Raw genomic sequence first — 25,586 nt, forward strand, 5'->3', positions numbered from 1 at the left:
TCTGAGCAGACGACACAGAGGTTAACGTGTCGCATCGCTCTGACGACAGGTACTGTAAGTCAGTAGTATCCTGTAATGGAAACGGTCTCCAGGAACAGGACCTGTACCAGAGTTGAGCAAGTCGAGTCGAGCCGGTCCCACGTAGTGGAACATGACATTACTGAACTAGAGTTAGAAAAAACAGGTCATGAGTGATACCCTTTAGGCCAGGATCTGCTAAGATCCCAATTTGCATGTACTAATTTACGTGTGCAATCTAGAATTTTACGTGTGGGGTTGACTCCAAAAATGTTCACACAAGGGTTTTATCATTTCTTTGTGTGCAAGTCCACGTCCAAACCATTTGCTCCTCCTTTTCAGACGTGGTAAAATATAGACACAGTTTCTCTCACCAAAATTGCTTTCAGGTTAGATAAACCACTTTGGCGTGTGTTAAATTAATTCTACCGTACTTTCCACACTATAAGCTGCACCGGACTATAAGCCCCACCCACCCCATCTCCAACGTCGCACCATCGCTTCATTGATGCCGAGCTTACGTGCAGCTGCTCTATTTCTTCTTCTGTCAGCCGGATCGATTGTTAGACAAGAAAACATAACTTAGCTGCATCATTTCAGAGCCGTGGGTTCACAGTGTGTGGAAAAAAGTAGCAGCTTATAGAGCGGAAATTATGGTATTCACATTTTCTCCTCGCAGCACACGCACAACTGTGTGTAAACGCCCCATATTACATATTCATTGTGGTAAATGTACTAACTGGATGCAGACGCACTATTTTGTACCTTTGACAGACACAACCCTTAGTGTCACTGTTAGTAAATCAGTTTGTACATTTTTTTGCGTGTGCAGTGAGTTTGCACATGTTTTAATACACTCAAACCTTTAGTAGGTCCGGCCCTATATGCGTGTGTTTTCTGTACTGTTTGCTTACCCACTGTTCACACTGATCTGTGACAGTTGTGTGTGTATTCAGTGTAGCTACTGACAACACAAACTGTACAGAAACATGGACCTGATCTGTGGTTTTACTGAGGCCTTTTTCTTTTTTTTTGCTAACAGAGCTCCAGTGTCTGCGGAGACTTAATTCACTGGATAAATACATGGATAAATGACAATGTTAGGTTTTCAGAGCGTTTAGACATTTAAGTAACAGCAGAAAAGTGCATTTGGTAAGCTGTCAGTCATCATTTGTCGGTGGAGTTACCTGTACTTGGGGTGTGTGATGGCGTAGATGATGGGGTTGTGGATGGCTGAAGCCTTTGCGATGATGGCGGGCACAGAGTTCATGTAGGGAGTTAACATGTCGGCGTATCTGCAGCAGGACAAGTAGTTGGATTAGTGACTTTAAACCAAGAAAAATGAAAGAATGAGACAGGAGAAGCTTTTGCCACCGATAACTATATGTACAAAACATGATTTAACACATGAATGACCGAATAAAGTCAACGGGAAAAAGTTCCATTCAGCTGAAATAGTCCTCATAAATACCTGAAAGCTCATCTGTGACGCTTGAAACCTTCTCAAGTATCCCTAGACTGACTGACTTCCAGGGCTCTAAACTGTCTGAAATTATTTTTTGAACTGTTCAATATGCACTTAACCTCTTAACGCCAGCTGTTGCAGATTTGCATCAAACCGTTTCCACTACAGAGTCAGCTGATAGTGCATGTATTCACCCAGCACTGGTTCAGGCATGTTGGATACATGCCTAGTCAGGACACTGAAAAGAATTTTGTGGCATCAATAAAACCATCTCCATCTCCTGGGAGGGAAAAAAATCTGTTGTATTACTTTTTCATTATTATTGATCAGTATTGGCTGTTGTGGTAAATGTGCGTCATACTCAGATTTCTGTTGGTTTCATGCGCTCTAATCAAATAAATGATCTCCACTTAATTTAGCATTTGTTTGAAAGCAAAAACACAAATCAGTTATTTTCTAATACACTTGTATATAAATTCAGCCTGTAAGGGGTCAACACGCTTCCTAGAATTTCCACGAGTTGAAGTTAGGACTTGTTAAGAACTAACTTTCTACAGGAACTAGTGATGATTTGGGGAAAACTACTTGATAATTCCTGAGCCCTGTTTCCTTGACCTACTGGAACTTCTTTAAACCCTCACAGCAGCACCAGCAGAAGTCCCAAAACTGCCTGGAATCTTGGTGAAATTTTCCACATTACTATATGTTTGTGTGTGTCTTTCAGGGTTTTAGATGCAGATTTCATTTTTGTCATTTATTTCACTCCAGAACGAAATTACGTTGTATTGGGGACCCGATACAAACAGGTAGATAAAACACTGTAAAGACAGTAAACGGGTTAAAAATAATCAGTAGACTCCTCCATTTGTTCACGACATTCCTTAATTCAATTCAAGATTTTACATAGATTGCACTTCTCTAAAATTAAACTTGCACAAATATTCCCTGACATAAATCCTATCTGCGACAGATTCAAGCAGGCCCCAGCAACAATAGACCACATGCTATGGTCCTGCTCCAAACTGACCCCCTTCTGGAACTCTGTTTTTGATTCCATTTCCAAGGCTTATGGGTGCCATATTCAGCCATCTCCCCTTACTGCTGTTTTTGGTCTTATTTCATGCACAGATGACTCAGTTCCTTCAGCTAACTGACAAAAAGTTGTGGCCTTTGCATCTTTACTAGCTAGGCGTACCATTCTCTTCAAATGGAAGGACTCATCACCTCCAACACACCATCAATGGATTAGAGACATCATGCTTAATATAAAGTTAGAAAAAATTAGGTGCACCCGAAATAACTATCAATAAATTTTTACAAAATATGGGAGCCTCTTTTACACTGCATGAACATGTTGCCTGGCCTGGAACTTTAAAAACATTTTAGGTGTTTATATTGTTATTGACCTGTTTTTTGTTTGATTATTTATTTATTTATTCATTTATTTACTTTCCTCCTTTAACGGTACCAGAATGCACTGTCTTGACTTTCTTTATACGTGTCTTGTTTGTATTGCTTTTTTTTTTTTTTTCCCTTGGGTTCTGTTTGTTTATCATGTCCAGTGTCAGTCTTTGTATTATGAATACATTGCCTGAAATTATAAATGTTATACATGTGAAATGAAAAGTTCTATAAACATTGAAAAGTTCTATAAATAAAGTTTAAAAATTAATAAATAATCAGTTGAAAAAATATATAAATATACATAAATCAAGTAACAAACAAAACAAAAATCTGTAAGAAAAAACTGTCCCTTGTTCAATAGTGCATTTTATGTTGCTGTGTATTGCGCTCGGTGTGGTACAAATATGGCCCAGTCCGGCTGAGAGTCAAAGTTGTGCAGTTTTACCCGGCGAAAGCGGTGAGGGCGACGGCGGAATACGGTGACCAGGAGATGACGTAGAGCAGGATGACAATCAGAGCGATCTTGGCCATCTTCCACTCATTCTGGAGCCGGTGGAAGCTTTTCACCGAGTCCCGGCTGGTGCCATATCCATGAGCGCTGCCGTTGATCTTCCCCACGGCCCTGACACAAACACAAAACCTGAACGACTGCACATCACTGTTCCATGGGTTTGCAGGGTGCTCGCTCTTTAGCCAAATAAAAATTCCAGACTTTTTCAAAACTGCTACTTTTTCCCCAAGACCTTGACTTTGTGTACTTTTATACCTGCGTGCCAACTTTTTTGGTTGAGGTTGTACCTGTCGTGTGTAGTAGAAAAGTTCATTTTAATAAATGCACAAATAAATAAATGCATAATTCACAGTATGTTATGTTTTACTGACAGAAACGTCTTCAAAACATATGAAAATCACCAAATTACATGGATATCACACAAAGTTCCACTAGAATCTTTACTGACTGGTTAGTGAAATCATATCAAGTTTTTTCATGTTTTTCTCATGTATTTCTTATTTTACAAGATTATGTGCCTTTGAACATGACTTTTTTCCATACTTTATTAACCCATAAAGACCCAGTACTACTTTTGTGGCAGTTCCCAATTAAATTTTTCTACATATTTACTTTTTAAAGTGATTTATCACCATTGTTTTTAATAATATCCTTTGTATTTTGCATTTTTTCAATGGAAATCATGTATTTTCCTACATTAAATTTACTGACCATGTGGATGTTCTTAAAGGCTCAGATGAATGTGGAGGGTTATTATATCAGAAACAGAAAACTGAAGAAAAAGTGATTTTTGGGGGTAAGATATATCATTAACTGAATGTAAAAACAAGTGTGTCCATCCACTGTCATTGATCCAACTCCATGGGTTTTACTGGTGACTCAGTGTTGTAGAAGATGACGGTGTTTCCACGGTAACTTCAGAGCCTCTGAACGTCCAAATGGGTCATGTCTGATGACCATGAAAACATGACAAACTGCATTTTATCACAATTATTTCAAAGTATTGATAGGATTAGTGGTTCAGAAGTTTTCAACATTTTAGATCAGTAGACGACTGTAGTTGCCAGTGGCTCTTTGGGACTTTATGGGTTAAGACTTTCACACAAAATTCCAGACTTTTCAAGGTCTGGAAAACAGCATTTTAAAATTCCGTGCTTTTGAAGACTTTCAAGACCTGCACAGACACCTTGGTTTATGTCTGTTGTCTGTCCCAGAGTCAGAAGCAGACATGGAGAAGCTGCGTTCAGCTTCTATGCTCCTCATGTCTGGAACAAACTCCCAGAAAACCTCAGATCAGCTGAAACACTCAGGTTTTTTAAATCCAGGCTCCAGACCCACCTGTTCTCAGCTGCATTTGAATAGTTTGTATTCATCAGTTCAGATCTGTGCTGTTCCTATTAAGCTAAAAGTTTTTATCTGTTTTATCTATTTATCTGATTTTTTTTGTTGTTTGTTTTTCTCATGCCTATACCTTTTATTGCTTCTGCTGTAATGCTTTTAATGTTTTATGTAAAGCACTTTGAATGGTCTTGTACGAAAATGAAGTGTAGAACAAACATAAAAAGCCAGTGTATCTGTGTCAGAGGGTCCATCTGTGGAATAATCTGGAGCAAAACTGAAGAATGTCGTCTTCACTTTGTGCATTTAAAAGGACGTATAAATCCACTATTATAACAAAATACACAACATTATAGAAGTACGCATAAAATAAGATATTATTGTAGTTAATTGGTTATCATGATAAGAAGATACTATCATATTTATTGATTATTGTATTTGGAGTAAATATTTAAAGTGCATATAAATATTATAGTTTATATTAAAAAACGGTTGATTACGTTAATCTGATTGTGTGTGAGGTGACTAAAAAGTGTATATGAAGTGTTTGTATGGATGTTTTGTGTACTGTAACAATATACAGCGGAAAAATGTGTGTTAACAAAGCAAAGGAAGTGAATCTAGTTTGATTATTAGTTGTAAAAAGGGGGTGGAGTCAATAAGTTATACTTTTGCCCACTCCTTTTCGAGCGCAGAAAAATTGTATTGATTATTTTTGGACCATGTTGTATGATTCTTTATCTGATGCTTCTATGAGCTCGAAATAAAACTACTACTACTACTACTACATGAAATGTGCTATAGAACTAAACCTGCCGTGCCTTCTCCATCCCCCTGGCCTTCCCCTCAGTATGGTCTCCATCTGTTTAGTGACACTGATACCTAGACTGAATTGTTTTCTTGCAGTTCGAACATGGTCAAGATAAATGTGCAATACAGAGCAAAAGTCCTACTGAGGCTCTGCGGACGTGCACAGACAAACACAGACTGACTGGTTGGTGGTGCGGATGGCTCTGAAGATGAAGACGTAGCAGTAGATGATGATGAAGAGCGGCAGGAAGAAGACGAAGATGAAGAGCAGCATGGTGTAGGCTCGCACCGATGGCGTGAAGGTCATGTAGTCCCATGTACAGGACGTCAGCAGACCCTCAGGGACGTACGCACCTGGTACACACACAGACACAAAGCCTTTCAATACTGCACTCACATCATTTCACCTCAAACTGCTGTGCTTCTGCCGCCTCCTCTCAGGCTGCACAGATCACAGGCTCAGAAGTTGAAACTGAAGCAGACTGTACATTAAGACAACATGTGTGTAGGGCAGTGTTTTTCAACCCTGGGGTCACCTGGTTTTCAAATGGGGTCGCCTGAAATTTCTAGTAGTTCATATAAAAAAAAAAAACAAATAAACAAACATACAATAAAAAATATATGTTGAGTTGACAGAGGCAATCCCAATCCATAACAGACCTGACAAACTGAGTGTGAAACTGCAGCACTGTGCTTCTGTTTCTGTGTCACATGTTCACTGTGGTCAGTTTCAGATGCTGCAGCTCTTTCATAATTCATCGTTTCAGTTCTTGTTTGTTCAGTATTAATTGTCCTCCTTGGAAATCACAGCTGGACTGACTGGACAGATCCTGACCAAGGAAAATCAAATTCTCTCTTTGTGCAGTAATCTACACCTGGATTTACTGCCTCTGCCCACAATAATAGACATTATATAGACCAGGGCTGTCACACTCATTTTAGTTCAGTTCCACTTTCAGCTAAATTAGATCTGAGTGGGCCAGACCATTAAAATAATAACATAATAATATATAAATAATGTCAACTCCAAACTTTTCTCTATGTTTTAGAGTGAAAAAGTACATTACATTATGAAAAGGTTTACATCTACAAACTATCCTTTCAAAGGACGTGAATAATATGAACAAACTGAAAAAAAAAAAAAAAGTGTAATTTGAACAATATTCTGCCTCAGTTTAACATTTACACATGTACATTGTAACTTACAGATCACAGTGGATCTACAAACACACAAAACATTTAATAACAGACAGAATCTTGTTAAAATTGTACTTACTTCTCTTACGACATTTCAGGTTGTTCATATTTGTTCAGGTTATTCACATTTTTTGCAAAATTATACTTTGTTTTAGTGTAAATACATGAAAGTATTTACATTTACAAAGAGAAAAATTTGGAATCGTCATTATTTATATGTTATTCTGATAGTATTTGACTGGTCCTGCCCACTGGAGATTGAATTGGTCTGAATGTGGAACCTGAACTAAAAGGATTGTTCAGATCTTAATGTAATTTTTGCATTTCACAAATTCATCCAAAGGCCGGACTGGACACTGGGCTGCAAGTTTGACACCTGTGATATAGACTAAATGTCCTCTAAAATTAATGTTTGTTTGCAACATAGTATAGCAAACTATTACATGATCAAAAACAAATAAATTTTAGCAAGAAATAAGTCTCCGTTTTGAATGTCTGGGGTCGCCAGAAGTTTGTGATGTTAAAATGGGGTCATGAGCCAAAAAAGGTTGGAACCACTGGTGTAGGGGGTGATGGAGTCCAGGTGACACAAGAAACTGAAGAAAGTAGTTTATGAGACAGAAACACACAGACATGTACACACTGATGGAAAATAGGACCTATATGTATCAAAAGGTCACCATATTTTCACTGTCTGGGTCACAGTAATAACTGATTAAGAACCAGGGGTGGAAGAAAATATCAGTTCTGCAATATATCGCAATATTTCATTTCATGACACTGTATCAATATTTGAGGTATTTATTCAAATGCAGTCATGGCGGAGGTTCATTTTGTTTGAATGTCAACCCCCTCCCAGAAAAGTAACTGTCCACAAATCCACTATAACAACACTATATACTGACTTTGAGTTCTCAATAGGGATGTAACGAGTACCGGTATAACGATAAACAGCAGTAAAATTGCCAACAGTTAGTATTACCATTTAAATTCTAATTATCATGATAACCATGTTTGATTACCGCACTTTTCCAGAGAAAACACCGATGTAAAGATCTGCTTTTATGTCAAATATTTGAGCATAGTTTTAATTTATTACAATTTTAATTGTATATACCTGATATTTGGAACCAATATTCACTATTAACCCTTCCATGCACAGTGGTCACTCCAGTGAACAGCTATTCTACAGCTGTTCTCTTGTATATTCATGGATTTTGTTGTTTTACTTGCATATCAACCAACACAGAGGACGCTTATGCAACACCCCATACATTACAATTCATACCATTACTGTTCCTGCTCTTGCTGAACCTGATCTGCAGTAACATATTTGAGTCTAATCAATCGCTAATTGTTATTAGACTGTAATTTAAATGTCTTTTAAAACAAAAAGTTTTCTTTGTTGCATATTATCTGAGTGAGTAATAACTAGTATTACAGTATGTTAAAATGTGAGGAAACATCAGATTCACACCATTAAACATGATTTTATTTCATAATTTTCACACAGTATGTCAGTAAATACATGTTGTTTTTGCTTCAAAATTAAATGCATGGTGTTTCATAAAAAATTTCAATCACATTGTTTTTTTCCTGCCTAAAGAGGAATAAAAGCATTCAGGAAAAAAATCTTGATGTTGGTAATCATAATTCATGCATGAAAGGGTTAAAGTCTTATTTATGCAATACATTATTTACATTTTTCAAATCGGATTTACATTTTTTTGTGTTTTCTGGCCTTTAATGTTGATTAAAGTTGGTTGAATGTTGATTTTATGTAGGTTAAAGTGAAAAAATAATAGGCAGTTGATAATAATGAAGTTGTGCAGAAAAAAAAAACAGATCCCAAACATGGGTATAGTAAACATTTGTTTATATAGTATATAAAGGCAAAATGAAAAGGACTGAAAAACAGACAAAATAGACTCAGACCACTAAGGGTTAATATCTGAATGTTTCTGCCAAGAGAAAGTGCATTAGGCCAATTATTTTATTTGGGGTTTTTTTTGTTGTTGTTTTTTTAAGTTCAACTTAGTTAAATTATTTCAGGTTCTGTATCAGTACTTTTTGAACATTTTGAGCACAATTTCAACAACACCATGATAATAATGATAACTGTGATAATTTTGGTCACAATAAACGTGATATGACATTTTCATCTGGTTCCATCTGTAGTTCTCAGCAGTACACAGTCTTTGCTTCAGTGTTTGGGCAACTTTTATCTTTTTATCTCTCCAGAACTCCTGGCAGTGGAGTTGGTTCTTCATAACGTGTCTTTGTAAAACCTGCTCTTGAACCTGTGAAGTCCTGAATAGCCTGAACCTGAAAAAATATTGACTTGTCTGTCCTCAACAGGACAATTTGTTCTTTACAGTAGAAAAACACCAGATCACAGACACATACATTATACCGCTGTTAAAAATAACTATCCCTGATACGACGCATGTACTGAAACCTTTTCCACATGGAGTCAAAGACATTCCACCACAGGAGGAATTATGGGAGGTCTGCTGGTCCTCCAACTCCTAATCTACATTAAATACATCAAGACTACAGAGTCTGCAGAGGAATGAAAACCAGGTGATAGAAAGAAGAAAAACACACTCCACTGAGAGTGTGTGTGTGTGTGTGTGTGTGTGTGTGTGTGTGTGTGTGTGTGTGTGTGTGTGTGTGTGTGTGTGTGTGTGTGTGTGTGTGGTGTGTGTGAGCCACGCTGGCTGAACTGGAACTGAACTGAGAACAGAACGGACTGCAGTGGAAATGAACAATACATCTAATAAGATACAAACTGAGGATTCCAGCGGCTCCAGCCAGTGGACCGCTGAGATGGAGTCAGTATCAGCAGCTCTTTCACACGTTTACAGGCTAGTTTTGGTATGTTCTGTAAGTTTATGGCATTTTTCTGTCTTTTTTGCGTGACTGAAGTTTGAGGTCATTTTTAATCCTTTTATTGTTCTTTCAAGATATTTTTGCAGACATTCTGTTCAGTTTGGTTTGGACTCTTGTGGCCTTCCATTTCTTTTTCTTCTTCTACCCTGTGGTCTGAGTAAGGGTGGGCAACATGGACAAGAAAGTTCTCATATTTAACATTTTCACATCATTTGATACTGATAATTATCAAAATATATTTCAAATCCTTCTTTCTTTGCAGGTTAACTGTCAACGACCGCCAGCAACCAGATCCATCTACTGATGTAAACTGTTTCACACCCGTTGACCCCCTAATCCTATACCAGCGGTGGGCCGTCAGGACCAGGGAGGCCTTCTCTGCTGGTCTAAACACTATTAGAAACACTGACCTACATTTGTAACCTAAATTCTAATAATTCAGTGGTTTCCAACCTTTTTGGGCTCATGACCCCATTTTAACATCACAAATTTCTGGCGACCTCAGACATTCAAAACGGAGACATTTTTTGGACTAAAATTAATTTGTTTTTGATCATGTAATAGTTTGCTATACTTTGTTGCCAATAAACATTAATTTTAGACAACATTTAGGCTATATAATATAAATTTTTATTAGTTTTAATTTTTTATGAATTACTAGAAATTTCGGGTGACCCCATTTGAATTCCAGGTGACCCCACATGGGGTCCTGACCCCAAGGTTGAAAAACACTGTAATAATTGTTCCATGTAATTGTACTAACTTATTCCCAGTAGACTATTCTCTTCATTTCTTAGCGTTTCTCTTGGCTTCACAGCTTCCAGTACGTTTACGTGGATGGAGGATATTTTGTCCAATCAGATTTCAGTCTCTATATGTTGCCAGGGTTAATCTAATCTGCCCTGGGCCTTCAGAATCTGGAGTGAAGGCTCATGGAACTTCAGCTGTGTAGTTTCAGGACCGTCTCTTTAACCAATCAAATTTGACCTTCACCTCATAGGGTCAGCTAGCTGACCCCCAGGGTCATCAGCACTGATCCTTCCTCTGATTGGACGGTAAGAGCAAATCTACTATTTGATATATCTTTGGCTGTATTCTTTTGGATTCATGTCAGTAAAGCTCATTGAGCTGAACTGAACTGAACTATAAATACATTTGAGGTAGAATTTTTTTACAGCCACAATGGCTGACGGAGAAGAAGAAAGTGTTTTGGTCTCAGACAGAGCTCAAGGCAAGGTTCGAATAGTTTTAGATTTTTCATTATAGTTTAGTTTTATTTAGTTTGGACTTTTTTTTCTCTAATTCCGTTACTTTTAATTCCTTTTTAGAGCAGGTTTGATAGTTTTTATTAGATTTCTTTTTTTTCTTCTAAATGCTTAGTTGTATTTTAGTTGTAGTTCAGTTGTAGTTCAGTTGTAGTTCAGTTGTAGTTCAGTGGTCTCTTTTCTCTTCTTCTCTGTGCTCCTATTCAAATCAATCCCAGACAGGACTCTGCTGCTTTAGTCTCCATGTTTCCAGGTAGAGTGGGGACCAGAAGACGACTGGAAACCACAAGTGAACACAAGTGACGGAGCAAAAAGTGTCGTATGGAGACAGCAGCTAAAATTGCTAGAGTGAAATAACCTCATAATTGCTTTCATATCAATCCGACATTGAGAAAGACGAAAACGAAGGGAATTTTATCAATAATTTTTATCCGTTTTAGTTAGTTTTATAAGTACACAATACAGTTTCAGTTAGTTATTGTTTTTTCTTTTAATTATAGTTTTTATTTATTTCAGTTAACAAAAATGTTTTTTCAATTCTAGTTTTCGTCATTTCATTAGTTTTCGTTAACGATAACAACATTGCTTCGAGGTGGACTTTTCCAGAAAATATCGTGAGGAGAGGTCAGCCAACCCACGAGCTCACAGGTGTCAAACATGTGGCCCGGGGGCCAAATCTGGCCCACCAAAGGGTCCAATCTGGCCCATGGGATGAATTTATGAAGTGCAAAAATTACACTGAAGAAATTAACAATCACTGGTGTCAACATCCTTTTAATTCAGGTTCCACATGGAGATGCATACGGACCAATTAGTTCTCAAGTGGATCAGAGCAGTAAAATATTACCCTATAAATAATGACAACTGCAAATTTTCTCTGTGTTTTGGTGTAAAAAAGTTAAATTACATGAAAATGTTTACATTGACAAACTATACTTTTACAAAAAAATTGAATAACCTGAACAAATATGAACACCATGAAATGTCTAAAGAGAAGTAAATGCAATTTTACCAACACTCTGTTATTAAATGTTATGTGTGTTAGTAGATCCACCGTGACCTGTAAGTTATAATGTACACGTGTAAATGATAAACAGAGGCAGAATATTGTTAGAATTGCACTTATTTTTCTTAAGACATTTCAACTTGTTCCTATTATTCAGATTTTAAGGAAACTTTTTGGATGTAAACATTATCATAATTTAACTTTTTTCACTGTTATTATTTTACTGGTCCGGCCCACTGCAGATCATACTGGGCTGAATGTGGAACTGAACTGGAATGAGTTTGACAGCCCTGCACCAGCTGGTCCAGTGGACGTCCTCTGTCCTCAGCTGAATAGAAACTTATGCCAGGAATACGACTGGACAGAAGAGACTCTCAGCCTTGGCCTTCATGGACATAAAAAAGGAATTATTTTTGGAACTCAAACACACAGATCACCTCCTGACGATTGTTTATGGATTTGAATTATTTGTATAAGATGAAACAAGGCAAAAATAATATAAAATACACAAAAAGGCAAAAACTGTGTACAAAGTACAACAAAAGGAACATGACAATGTAAAAGACATGGACATAAAACACTCAACAAAATTTTAATATTTTAAAAGATATATGCTGGTTTTCACAATATTAATTCAAAATGAGAACATATAATTAGAGTTCAATCAGAGGAAGACAAATATATAGACACATTTAGTTCTAAGGGATTTAGTCAACGATCATCAACCATAAAAAAAAACAAAAAAAACACAAAGACTAATTAAATGTCTAAACTTCTAAATAAATCTACTTCTCACAATATGAAAATATTTCACAATAATGTCTCTGTGTTTTTATTTCAATGTTTTGATGGACATAATGACTGTTTTTGGTTATGATGCATTTTTCTGTATTATTCAAAATGTACGTACTCCATCCGAAGAACGGTGGCAGACTCCAGCCCAGAGAGTAGACCCAGGCCGCCATGAGGATGAGAACAGCCCGTTTCCGTGACAACATACCAATGGAGGTCAGAGGGCGCGTGATGACAAAGTAGCGGTCGACGGCGATGATTGTGAGCGTGATCATGGAGCAGATCCCAAAGAGAGCTCCACAGAATGCATACAGTTCACACGCTGAGGAAAGAAAAAGGACGTAAACCTTTAATTCTAAACATGTTTACGCTGAGTCTGTCTTTTATCTGTTATTAGATCTGACTATTGAAAATTACCCTTACACTCTTGTCATTTGGTACAATGGTGCAGTTATTTTTATTCTTGTTATTGTCAACAAACAGACTAACAGCAGCGGTGTGTTCATGGTACAAACAGAATCATCTGGGTCTGTATGTTTATTTCATAGGTCTGTGCAAACAGCCATTTTTTCATGATAATACGTTTATTATCTCATTGATATAATGGTTGAGAACCAGTCAAAATGAGAACATTCCTGGGTTCTGGCTCAGCAACACATGTGAGGCAGACGCCAACGTGGAAAAGACTCTTGACAGACAGAAGAGACTTATCACATACTGTAAATATCTTCTCATAGCCCTCAGAGGTCTAAAGGTGTTTTCTCCATTTTAAGATACTTTCTTAACCCTTTCATGCATACTGGTCACTCCAGTGCACAGTTATTTTACAGCTGTTCTCTTGTATATTCATGGGTTTTGTTGTTTTAGTTCCATATCAGCCAACACAGTGGACACTCATGCACCATCCCATCCACTGTAATCCATACCATTAACGTGTGTGACGGACTGCAGTGGGACGAGTAAGAGTGAATGGTTGGATGTGAATGAATATTTTATACAGATGGAGTTATAGATATGCATTTTTTACTGTTGTTTAATGCTTTAGTTTTTATTAAAGTCTGTTTTTTCAATGAGAACATCAGCCTGTTCAGGGACTACAGGTGGAAGTGAGCACTAGTGCTTCATCCTGGCGCACTACAGCTGTCCTGTTCAAGCTTAATGTGTATTGTGCATTGTCTTTGTCTAAATAAGTAAATAAAATGGAAAAAAATAACTTTGCTGTTCTTGATAAACCTGATCTGCAGTCATATATGTTAGTGTAAATCAATTGCTAATTGTTATTAGACAGTAATTAACAGTTTTCTTAATCAAAAAGTTTTGGGTTTTTTTTTGCATATTATCTCCATGAATTGAGTAACAACTAGTATTAGAGTATGATAAAATGTGATAAAATGGCATTAGTGGCTTTAAAAATGTTTTTATTTCATGGCTTTCACACAGTTTTATCACTTTCGGATAATGTGTTTTAAATACATGTTTCTTTGCTTCAAAAATCCAATGCATGGTGTCCAGCTGAGTGGACATTTTTGTAACTCCATGAAAAATAGGGTCATAAAAAATTTCAGTTGGATTATTTTTTTTCCTGCCTAACAAGGAATAGAAACACTCAAGAAAAAAACATTGACCAAGGTTCTCATAATTCATGCATGAAAGGGTTAAAGTCACCTTTTTAAGGTACTTGCAAATAATACAGTATCCAAGTGTTTTATTTCAAAATGTTTAGGATAATTGATTCCATTTCTATAGTGCTTTTCAAGGCATCCAAATCGCTTCACATTATTGATCCATTCTTCACTCACTCACACATTCACATTCTGGTGGTGGAGACAACGGCACATGACTGGGACAGAGCAGGATCTGAACTACCAACCCTTACTGGACAACTTGCTCTACCTCCTGAGCCACAGCCCCTTGTCCTAGTCTGCTGCAGAAAGAGATGATTCAATCCAAATGCTGAAAGGTGTGGGAGACTTTTGTGACCAATTATTCATCCAGTCTGTCCGTCCTCAGTCATCTCCTCAGTTTCATGAACCTGTTCGTCTGTCATTCCTCAGCTGAATCTCTTACATTACAGTGAACAGTTTCTTAGTTCCATCCACCACAAACAAACCATGTGTTTACAGTCAGAGCTGGGAGGGAACTGGGCATCTGAGGAATTTTATTGCGACGTGCATTGTGGGAAATGACGGTTTGCTCAGCCGCCTGACAGCAGCAGCTGCTACAGACATGAGGCGGAAACGGCAGAGCTCCCTTCCCTCTGTGCATATTCCTTCAGCTGTTTCAGCTGTTTCAGCCGTTTCCACGTCGCGTTTGTTTCATCCATATAATGTCATATGGTCGTGCTACCGCTGCTGCTGTCAGGCGGCACTTTCTTGTTTTATTTAATAATGAAATATTTATTAGAAACTGAAATGGCAGTGAGATTACAAAATCTGGTTTTAATGGAAGTCAAAGAGGCACTTCAGGCCCTGAAGGTGTGTGAGGGAGGATCTGACACCACATAAAAAATACTAATGCAGTCAAATCAGTTTTGTTGCTAATCTTTGACATATCCACGACTCTAAACACCACCAATGTCCCATCACACTACTATTTAGCATACAGACAATAACAAATGTTTTGTGTTTTTGTTAAATATAATTCAAGTTGTTGAGGAGATTTATTGAAAAAAGCCCCCAAAAATATTGACATATGATGATTTTATCGCATCCTTTTGTGCGTACATATTTGCTATGAAGGTGTCCAGAAAATGTGTAAATTTGAGGAGAACATAAAGGTTAAAGCAGTGTTTTTCAACCTTGGGGTTGGGACCCCATGTGGGGTCGCCTGGAATTCAAATGGGATCGTCGGAAATTTGTAGTAATTGATGAAAATAAAAATAAAAAACTTAGAAATTACCTAGAAGCACTCAGAGAGCACAGACCTCTGCCAAGGCAGATCAGTGCCCCCCCTGATCACTACTAAAATTTAATCATTTGTTCCTTGTGCCAGTATCAACATTTCCTGAAATTTTCATCCAAATATGTCCATAACTTCTTGAGTTATCTTGCAGACAGACAGACAGACAGACAGACAGACAGACAGACAGACAAACTAACGCCAAAAGAAACCGAACCTCCTTGGCGGAGGTATAAAATGAGGCTTTTCAAAATAGCCAACAGATAATAAATAAAATGCCCAATTAAAATTGAAACATTAGCTAAAAACCATTTATTATGTTAACGCTATAAACATTTTTATAAAATGTATTATTAAATGGTCCTTTGTCCTAATTTTCAAAGTTAATGAGAGAAGAATAACTTTCTAAATAACATGGCACAGTAGTGGAAACTGTTTTTTGTTGTTTATTGTTATTTGCAACTTCTCACTTATACTTGTAGTTTGCTGTTGAGACTAGACTGTTTTTAAATCCTTGTTTAAGTCTGTCGCTCTTAGCATCAGTTTTTGGACAATCACTTTATAAACTCAGCATTTCATAGAATAAACTACATATGTTGTACAACTGATCTGATCTCTGATAAAAACATAACATCATGTGGTCTGTAAACTCCTGACTGTAAACTGTCCCACTGTCCAAAAGAAATTCACGTTAATGTGTGTCTTCAAAACTGTACGTTGCATCCGGCTTTAAAGGATTATAAAACACCAGGTTTGTTTAGTGAGTTAATTATTTCACTGTCTCCAGAGGATGATAAAACAATGGTAGTGGGTATACAAGTGGGACACAGATGTAAACCCAACACTGTTTATAGGATGAATGTGTGTTTGAGTGTGCATGCTGTCACCTTTCTCTCCAAAGATCCACCTCTTGTGCATACTAGTGGTGAAGAAGATGGGCGTCTGGGTCACACACATCAGCAGGTCAGTGATCGCCAGGTTAATGATGAACATGTTGGCTGGTGTTCGCAGGCTACGACTCCTGCAACACACGACATGTAGTGTCTCATATCATATCATACCACATATCATATCATATCATATCATATCATATCATATCATATATCATATCATACCACATATTGTATTATATCATATATCATATCATATCATATCATATATCATATCACACCACATATTGTATTATATCATATCATATATCAAATCATATCATATATCATATCATACCACATATTGTATTGCATCATATCATATATCATATCATATATCATATTATACCACATATTGTATTATATCATATCATATCATATCATATCATATCATATCATATCATATCATATCATATCATATCATATATCATACCACATATTGTATTATATCATATCATATATCATATCATATCATATATCATATCATACCACATATTGTATTATATCATATCATATATCATATCATATCATATATCATATCATACCACATATTGTATTGCATCATATCATATATCATATCATATATCATATTATACCACATATTGTATTATATCATATCATATCATATCATATCATATATCATACCACATATTGTATTATATCATATCATATATCATATCATATCATATATCATATCATACCACATATTGTATTGCATCATATCATATATCATATCATATCATATCATATCATATATCATACCACATATTGTATTATATCATATCATATATCATATCATATCATATCATATATCATATCATACCAAATATTGTATTATATCATATCATATATCATATCATATCATATATCATATCATACCACATATTGTATTGCATCATATCATATATCATATCATATCATATCATATCATATCATATCATATCATATCATATCATATATCATATCTGTTGGGCCCGTAGGCCCAGACAACAGTGAGACACCTGTCTCTGATCTGAAGGCGTAGGGACGCGACCCTCTCGTTCAACGGGGAAAACTCCAACACATGGCGGCTGAGCTGAGGGGCTATGACCACGCCCACACCAGCCGCCGCCTCTCACCGCGGGCAACACCAGAAAAGTGGAGAGTCCAGCCCCTCTGGAGGGGTTGGGTTCCAGAGCCCCAGCTGTGTGTGGAGGTGAGCCCGACTAGATCTAGACGGTATCTCTCAGCCCCCCCCCCCAGTGAACTGACATTCCATGTCCCTAGAGCCAGACTCTGTGTCCGGGGATCGGGTCGTCGGGGCCCCTGCCTTCGACTAACCCTAACCCTAACCCTAACCCCGGCCCCTACGGCTCCCTCGGTGGGTGGTGGGTCCTCCTTCGGGCTGGGCCCGGCCGGACCCCGTGGGCATAGGCCCGACCACCAGGTGCTCACATTCGAGCCCCAACCCCAGGCCTGGCTCCAGGGTGGGGCCCCAGCTGCACCATACTGGGGGACATCACTTTCCTTCGATGTTCCCTCTCCATAGGGGCTTCTGAACTGCTGTGAGTCTGTCCACAGTATTCTTCAGCATCGGTGGTGCTTCCATGGTTCAGAACGTTAGACCACAGTTTAAACAGATCAGTCACTTTAGTTCCTACTCAGTCGTCTTCTTCCTTCAGTCTGAGCCTTGCACTGGTGATGCGCGGGTCGTTTTTTTTTTTTTTAAGCCACTTTGTGGAATTTTTTGACCCACCCTGCAAATAAAGTGATATTTTGTGGACAACCTGAGCCAGGTCTGCTGATCTGCTCATCACGACCGCTCACTGCTCCATGTTTTCATGTAGAAAGATGAGAGTATGGACATGTGCTGAATGAAGGCTCATGCACTGTCGGGTGATGGAAGAGAGAGAAGGAGAGAGAAAGAGAGAATAACACACGACTAGTCAACTCCAAACTAACTTGTGCCACAGACGTCGATGCATCAACAAACCGACTTTTCAGTGAATGCCCTAATGGCCTCTCATCTGGGTGGGACCTGACCCAGTTGTCTGTGTACAGAGTGTACAGTAGGGAACAGCTCTGTGGAGAACCCACGTGGACACTGAGGGCTTCAGGGATACAGGAACCCACTGCAACTATGTATGCAGTCAGACAGACAGTCCCTGATCCACAGCAGATGGTGAAAAGAAGTCCAACGTCCAACAGTTTTGCATCAGTCTGTGTGGAAGTATTGTATTAAAGACAGAACTGAAGTCAACAAAGAGCAGCCTCACCTAACGGCCCTGCTGCTCCAGGTGGGAGATGGTGGTGTGAAGTGGATCTGTGAGCTCTGTCTGCAAACTGAAGGGAGCTGAACGGGAGCTGGAGGCAGGACATGATGTGACGTTGGACCAGTTTCTCAAATTACTTCATTATAACAGATATCAGAGTAACTGGTTGGTAGGGGTGGGAATCTATAAGAATTTAACAATTCCGATTCCATTATCAATTTTACTTATTGATCTGATTCTTTATTGATTCTCTTATCGATTCTCACTGGGTGAAGGAATAAAAGAGTACAAACAGGTGTGTTTGCATGAACTGTCTTTTATATTTCCATCTGCACAGAAAATAGAACATATACAGTATGAACAAATAATAACAGATGATGCCTGGCCTGGTTTGGGGGGTGGGGGGGGGTACAGTGCCAGTGAAACTCCAGACTCTTTACTAATTCCTCTATTGCGGCATTTCTACTACATGGAACCAGTTCGACTCTGCTCGTCTCCTGTTGTTGTGCTCCTCATTTCCTTTCCTCTACCTTCAGAAACTTGTATTTGAGGGGGTACGACGTTTGTTGCCCGCACCGGAACTGGAACTGGGCCCAGATGACGGTCTGGTGTTCACTCTGACACTAGATTCACAAGCACCGCTGAGTAGAGAATCAAATGAATCACATGTGGACGAACGTTTGAACAGACTGGAGGGATTCCACCTTTAGAAGAAATGGAAGCTTTGACAGAGTTCAGCTGGACCTGGTGTGGTCTGTGTAGACCTGGTGTGGTCTGTTTGGACCTTGTGTGGTCTGTTTGGACCTGGTGTGGTCTGTTTGGACCTTGTGTGGTCTGTTTGGACCTTGTGTGGTCTGTTTGGACCTGGTGTGGTCTGTTTGGACCTTGTGTGGTCTGTTTGGACCTGGTGTGGTCTGTTTAGACCTGGTGTGGTCTGTTTGGACCTGGTGTGGTCTGTTCGGACCTGGTGTGGTCTGTTTGGACCTGGTGTGGTCTGTTTGGACCTTGTGTGGTCTGTTTGGACCTGGTGTGGTCTGTTTGGACCTTGTGTGGTCTGTTTGGACCTGGTGTGGTCTGTTTGGACCTTGTGTGGTCTGTTTGGACCTGGTGTGGTCTGTTTAGACCTGGTGTGGTCTGTTCGGACCTGGTGTGGTCTGTGTAGACCTGGTGTGGTCTGTTTGGACCTGGTTTGGTCTGTTTGGACCTGGTGTGGTCTGTTCGGACCTGGTGTGGTCTGTTCGGACCTGGTGTGGTCTGTGTAGACCTGGTGTGGTCTGTTCGGACCTGGTGTGGTCTGTTTGGACCTGGTGTGGTCTGTTTGGACCTGGTGTGGTCTGTTTGGACCTGGTGTGGTCTGTTTGGACCTGGTGTGGTCTGTTTGGACCTGGTGTGGTCTGTGTAGACCTGGTGTGGTCTGTTTGGACCTGGTGTGGTCTGTTTGGACCTGGTGTGGTCTGTTCGGACCTGGTGTGGTCTGTTTGGACCTGGTGTGGTCTGTTCGGACCTGGTGTGGTCTGTGTAGACCTGGTGTGGTCTGTTCGGACCTGGTGTGGTCTGTGTAGACCTGGTGTGGTCTGTTTGGACCTGGTGTGGTCTGTTTGGACCTGGTGTGGTCTGTTCGGACCTGGTGTGGTCTGTTTGGACTGTTTCTGCCTCAATTCCATGTTGTCTTCGTTCTGACCAAAACAATGCAGCGTACGTGTGACATCATCGCGCATGCGTAACACAGGTGGAATCGATAAACAGAATCGTTAAGCAGGCAGGCAAACGATTCCAAGGGATCGAGCTACTGGGATCCGGCTCTCAAAAAGAACCGGTTCTCGATTCCCATCCTACTGGTCAGTAGTTGATGAGGTTGATGGCGGTCGTTTTGGGCAGTACAGTTGTTGACACAGGAGCTGATGTAGGACAGGACAGATGTGGTGTGCTCCTCCAGGTCCTGGTGTTGAAACACGCTCCAGTCTGTGCCTTCACAACAGTCCTGCAGCTGATGTACTGCACCCTCTGGCCATGTTTGAACAGTCTTTGTGGCTGGGGGGGATCTCCTCCTGACGGGGGTGTATGCAGGAATCAATAGAAAGGACATGTGACCTGACAGGCCAGGTGTAGTGAGGGGGGTGCGCTATAGCAGGGGTCTCAAACATGTGGCCCGGGGGCCAAATGCGGCCCACAAAAGGTTCCAATCTGGCCCGTGGGATGAATTAGCAAAGTGCAAAAATTCCACAGCCAATAATAATAATAACTAGAAGCACTCGGAGAGCACAGACCTCCGCCAAGGCTGATCAGTGGCCCCCCCCGTGGGCCCCCCCACACCCGATCACCACCAAAATTTAATCATTTCTTCCTTATCCCATTTCCAACAAACCCTGAAAATTTCATCCAAATCTGTCCATAACTTTTTGAGTTATGTTGCACACTAACGGACAGACAAACAAACAAACAAACAAACCCTGGCAAAAACATCACCTCCTTGGCGGAGGTAATAATAAATTTTATTTATAAGCACCTTTCGAGACGCCCTAGGACACTGTACAACAAGATAAAAGAGACAATCCATAAAATACAAAGAAATAAAGGCTGTAGAATTTATGTTAGTTCAGGTTCCACATACAGACCAATATGATCTTAAGTGAAATAACAGTATAATAACCTACAGAATATAATGACTCCAGATTTTCTTCTCAGTCTGATGTGAAAAAAATAATCTAACATTATGCCTGTAAATAATGACAACTTCAAATTTTTGTCTTTGTTTTAGTGCAAAAAATAACATGAAGTTGTGAAAATATTTACATTTACAAACTATCCCATGACAGTAAAACATGGATAACCTGAACAAATATGAACAACCTGAAATGTCTAAAGAAAATTCAGCACAATATGAACAATTTTCTGCCTGTTCCTCAGGGTTTAGTGTCTTTGTAGATCTGATTTATAGTGCACATGGACAAATGATAAATTGAGGCAGAATATTCTTAAACTTACTCTTATTTTTCTTAAGAATTTTCAGTTTTTTCAGGTTATTCACATCTTCTTTGTTTGGATAGTTTATAAAAGTAAGTATTTTCATAATTTAATGGGTTTTTTTCCACTAAAACAAAGACAATAATTTGGAGTTGTCATTATTTATAGGTTATTCTGTTATTATTTTACTGGTCCGGCCCACTGCAGATCAAATTGGGCTGAATGTGGGACCTGAAAGAACATGAGTTTGAGAGCCCTGCTCCATAGCCTTTCTGTATGATGCTATTAGCTTTGTCCAGTGTGTTTATACCCGTTGTTGCACATTTAACTTTTTAAAACCTGACGTGTCAGCGCTGACACACCCTGCACATATGCAGTTTGGATGGCTGTAACTCCTTAACTATTTGTGCAACTGGAAAAAATACCAACGGTTTCTGAAACCTGAGTACGGTAATTTCACTCACACCTGTACAAGAAGTTGGAGAAGAAGCAGAAGCAATTCTAAATGACTGCTAGATTTTAAAAGATCTGGAATAAAGTGCTCAAATGGACTCACTCACAGCATATTTTCTAACCTTTTGTTGTCAAAATAAGAAAAAAAAGTCCAGGTGGTCCATTTTAGGCTGAGGGTTTAAAGGGTTTATATGCTGATCAATATGCTGATGGAGAATACTGACCTTAAATCAGCATGATTGAAGTCTCCAGCTATGATGTGCACTGAATCAGGACAGGAGTTCTGTTGACTGTTAGTGCTTTGTGCAGTACATCCATGGCTAAGTTACCATTTGCATCAGGTGGTATGTATACGACCATTACCATGACGACAGTAAACCCGCAAGGTATAGAGACGGTCTGCATTTGACAGTCAAATATTCCATGTTTGGGGAACAATGTCTGTGCACAGTCTTTGCATTTTTGCACCAGATGTTACTGTTGTATGCATAACCCCACTCCTCTGCTCTTACCAGAACCTCCATTCATCCAGTACATCCTGCTAACTCAATAGCCAAGTCCAGTATGACTGACTGCAGCTACATTTCTGTAATTATCATCATACAGCAGTGATGGACACACTTGTTGGCTGCAATCTGTATTCTCAGTTAGTCAGTCTTATTTGTTATGGACCTGGCACTGAAGAAGAAAAAACCACGTAGCGGTAGCTTAAAGAGTTGCCTCTGTAGCCGTGTGAGTGGGCTGGCCCTGCAGCCTCACTTTTGGTATTTTGACACTGAATACATTCATGTGCACACAAAAGTATTTCCATTATTAATCTCATTTTGACAGATGACATGTAATCTTCCTATTCCACATAGATATTCTAAATTTGTTTTTTTTAATGGAGCATTTTCCAATTCAGACGTGTAATATGCTGGTGTTATTCCACATTATTAGGATTCTTTGGACATGTATACAGTGCAATCAGAAAATGGGTATAATTTGCATTTTTTACTAGTGGTTGTGGCACATGGTTTACCTGTTGTGTTTTTTTATGTGAACATCAATACCAGTATCTAAGAATACCTGAGCTGATAGTTCTATGGGCCCGATCTACTAAAGGTTTGTATTAAAACGTGTGCAAACTCATTGCACATGCAAAAAAATGAACAAACTGATGTACTAATAGTGTGCACTAAGGGTTGAGTCTTTCAAAGGTGCAAAACAGCGTGTCTGCCTCCAGTTAGTACATTTGACACAATGAATATGCAACATGGGGCGTTTACATGCAATTGTGTGTGTGCTGGGAGGAGAAAATGTACATATGTTAATTTAGGACACGTAAAGTGATTTATCAAACCTGAAACAATTTTACTGATAGAAAGTGCGTCTATATTTAACACGTCTCAAAAGGAGGAGCAAACGGGTTGGATGTGTAAATACACACACATGGAAGTGGTTATTGTCACAAGAAGGAGATACTGAAACAATGAAAGATGCAGAGAACTCATTTGTCACCCTCATATGAACATTTTTGGAATGATGGAAGAAAAAATTATTTAGAAGTATGCCCCCCCCCACACACACACACACACACACACAGTTTACAGGACTGTTGTGCCAAATGCTACTTTTCCACTTGATCTGATATTAAAACATCAAAACACGCACCGACATTAGGCCTCAGTCTGACAAAATCATGTGCGTCTGACAGTCATTCAATCCAACAACTCCCACCTGTGAAATGAATCCGATGCCGCTGCCCGTGTGTCTGCATCATTCCAGCGCACTGTTCCTATGGAAGTACATCTGTCTCATCAGATTTTGAATCATAAAAGCTATTGAATTTCTACCACTGAATTTTTTTTGCACTGAAATTAAGTATCTGAAATTTTGTCTCTGAATTCAACTACGTTCATAAATTTAGAATTAAAAAAATTCAGATGCAAAAAATTCAAAAGCAAAAAATTCAGATCACACATCCGGGACACCAAGGATAAGCAATGATTCCTTCTCAAGTCGAACCGACAGCCAGCCAATCGAGTTCCGTTAAGTTAACTTAACGACGTTACCCAACGTTGGGCAAGTGACACCGATGCAGGAAGACGGTCAGCGCGGATGTGTGATCGGAATTTTTTGCATCTGAATTTTTTGCATCTGAATTTTTTTTTATTCTAAATTTATGAACGTAGTTGAATTCAGAGACAAAAAAATCAGATACTTCATTTCAGTGCAAAAAAAAAATTCCGTGCTAGAAATTCAATAGCTTTTATAATTCAGAATCTGATGAGACAGATGTACCTCCATATGTTCCCATTAGTGCTGGTGTATCCCATTAGTGCTGGTGTATCCCAGGTTGCCAGACATTTCGCACCCAGGCCGTCTCATGCTCCAAACATACAGGGTCAGAAAAGACCTGCTCCTGTATCCCAAAGCAGTTTTTCCAGCATATTGTCTCCATGGTGACAACCAGTAACGTACGCAAAATCCTCATTTAAATAGGACGGTCTCCCAGACTTTGCACCTATTGTAGTTGGCGCAAGCAATCTGAATAAATCACCAGCAAACCGCAGTTCAACCCCACACACAAAATTCTAGATTCACATCAATTAGTACACGCAAATTGGGATCTTAGTGGATCTGGCCCCATGTGTACTGTACAGCTGGATTCATTAAAATACACTAGATTTGACAAGTTAATTTCATTTGTAACCCTCATCTGAAAAGTGGTTAATGTGAAAACTGCTTAATTTGTAAAATCTCAGACAATAGTGAAAAGCTTTTGAAGGCAGGAGAAAGAGCCCGAGAAATCACTTAAGGCTGCTTCAGTCCTAAACTTTAATCAATAGAACTAGGACAGGCGATCAATAAGTGCCATACAAATACACAATCAATACGCTGTTCAAAGGTCAGACAGAAAGCCTCTTCAGTGGACGGACAGGCAGAGACGCACAGACAGACGATCAGACAGACATCTAAACACACCCACTGAAACACACATCACCTTTACATGAAGCCTTGACCATATTTGGACGCAGGAAGTGATCCTTACCTGCTGAATGCGTAGATGACCAGGAAGTTGCCGACCATGCCAGTGATGCCAATGGCCAGGATGACGGAGCCAATGGTGTAGTGGGCGTGGTCAGGCACATCCACCGTAGGAAAAGGGTGGGCGGCATCGGGCACCATCGCCGCCTAGTGGACACACCAGGAAGTAGAGAACATGTTCAGTTTGAAATCCAGCTGCAGATATCAGTTACTCTTGTAATCAATTAATCCAGTGGTTCCCAACCTTTTTTTGGCTCATGACCTCATTTTAACATCACAAATTTCTGGCGACCCCAGACATTCAAAATGGAGACATTTTTTTGCTAAAATTAATTTGTTTTGATCATGTAATAGTTTGCTAT

The 25,586-nt window shown here is 39.1% G+C and overlaps 1 protein-coding gene across 1 annotated transcript; it reads right to left on the reverse strand.

Annotated features, from left to right (window-relative positions):
- Positions 1 to 1,201: 1,201 nt before the first annotated feature.
- LOC115416699 (melanopsin-A-like) lies at positions 1,202 to 25,371 on the reverse strand. The gene is made up of 6 exons (XM_030130545.1): positions 25,229 to 25,371; positions 16,484 to 16,617; positions 12,817 to 13,020; positions 5,729 to 5,900; positions 3,333 to 3,509; positions 1,202 to 1,313 (listed from the first exon to the last, which is right to left on the reverse strand). The coding sequence occupies exons 1-6, from the start codon at positions 25,363 to 25,365 to the stop codon at positions 1,202 to 1,204; spliced, it is 936 nt and encodes a 311-aa protein (XP_029986405.1). The 5' UTR covers positions 25,366 to 25,371.
- Between the last annotated feature and the right edge of the window lie 215 nt (positions 25,372 to 25,586).

The sequence above is a fragment of the Sphaeramia orbicularis genome, unplaced genomic scaffold (genome assembly GCF_902148855.1).
Source record: "Sphaeramia orbicularis unplaced genomic scaffold, fSphaOr1.1, whole genome shotgun sequence".
NCBI classification, from domain to species: domain Eukaryota; kingdom Metazoa; phylum Chordata; class Actinopteri; order Kurtiformes; family Apogonidae; genus Sphaeramia; species Sphaeramia orbicularis.

Coding starts and splice junctions, on each gene's coding strand:
- LOC115416699 (XM_030130545.1), bottom strand. CDS start 25,365: ATGGTGCCCGATGCCGCCCACCCTTTTCCTACGGTGGATGTGCCTGAC. Junction 13,021..16,483: donor GTGGATCTTTGGAGAGAAAG/GTGACAGCATGC, acceptor TTCTTTCCTCAG/CGTGTGAACTGTATGCATTC. Junction 3,510..5,728: donor GCCATCCGCACCACCAACCA/GTCAGTCTGTGT, acceptor TGTTTGTGTCAG/GGCCGTGGGGAAGATCAACG.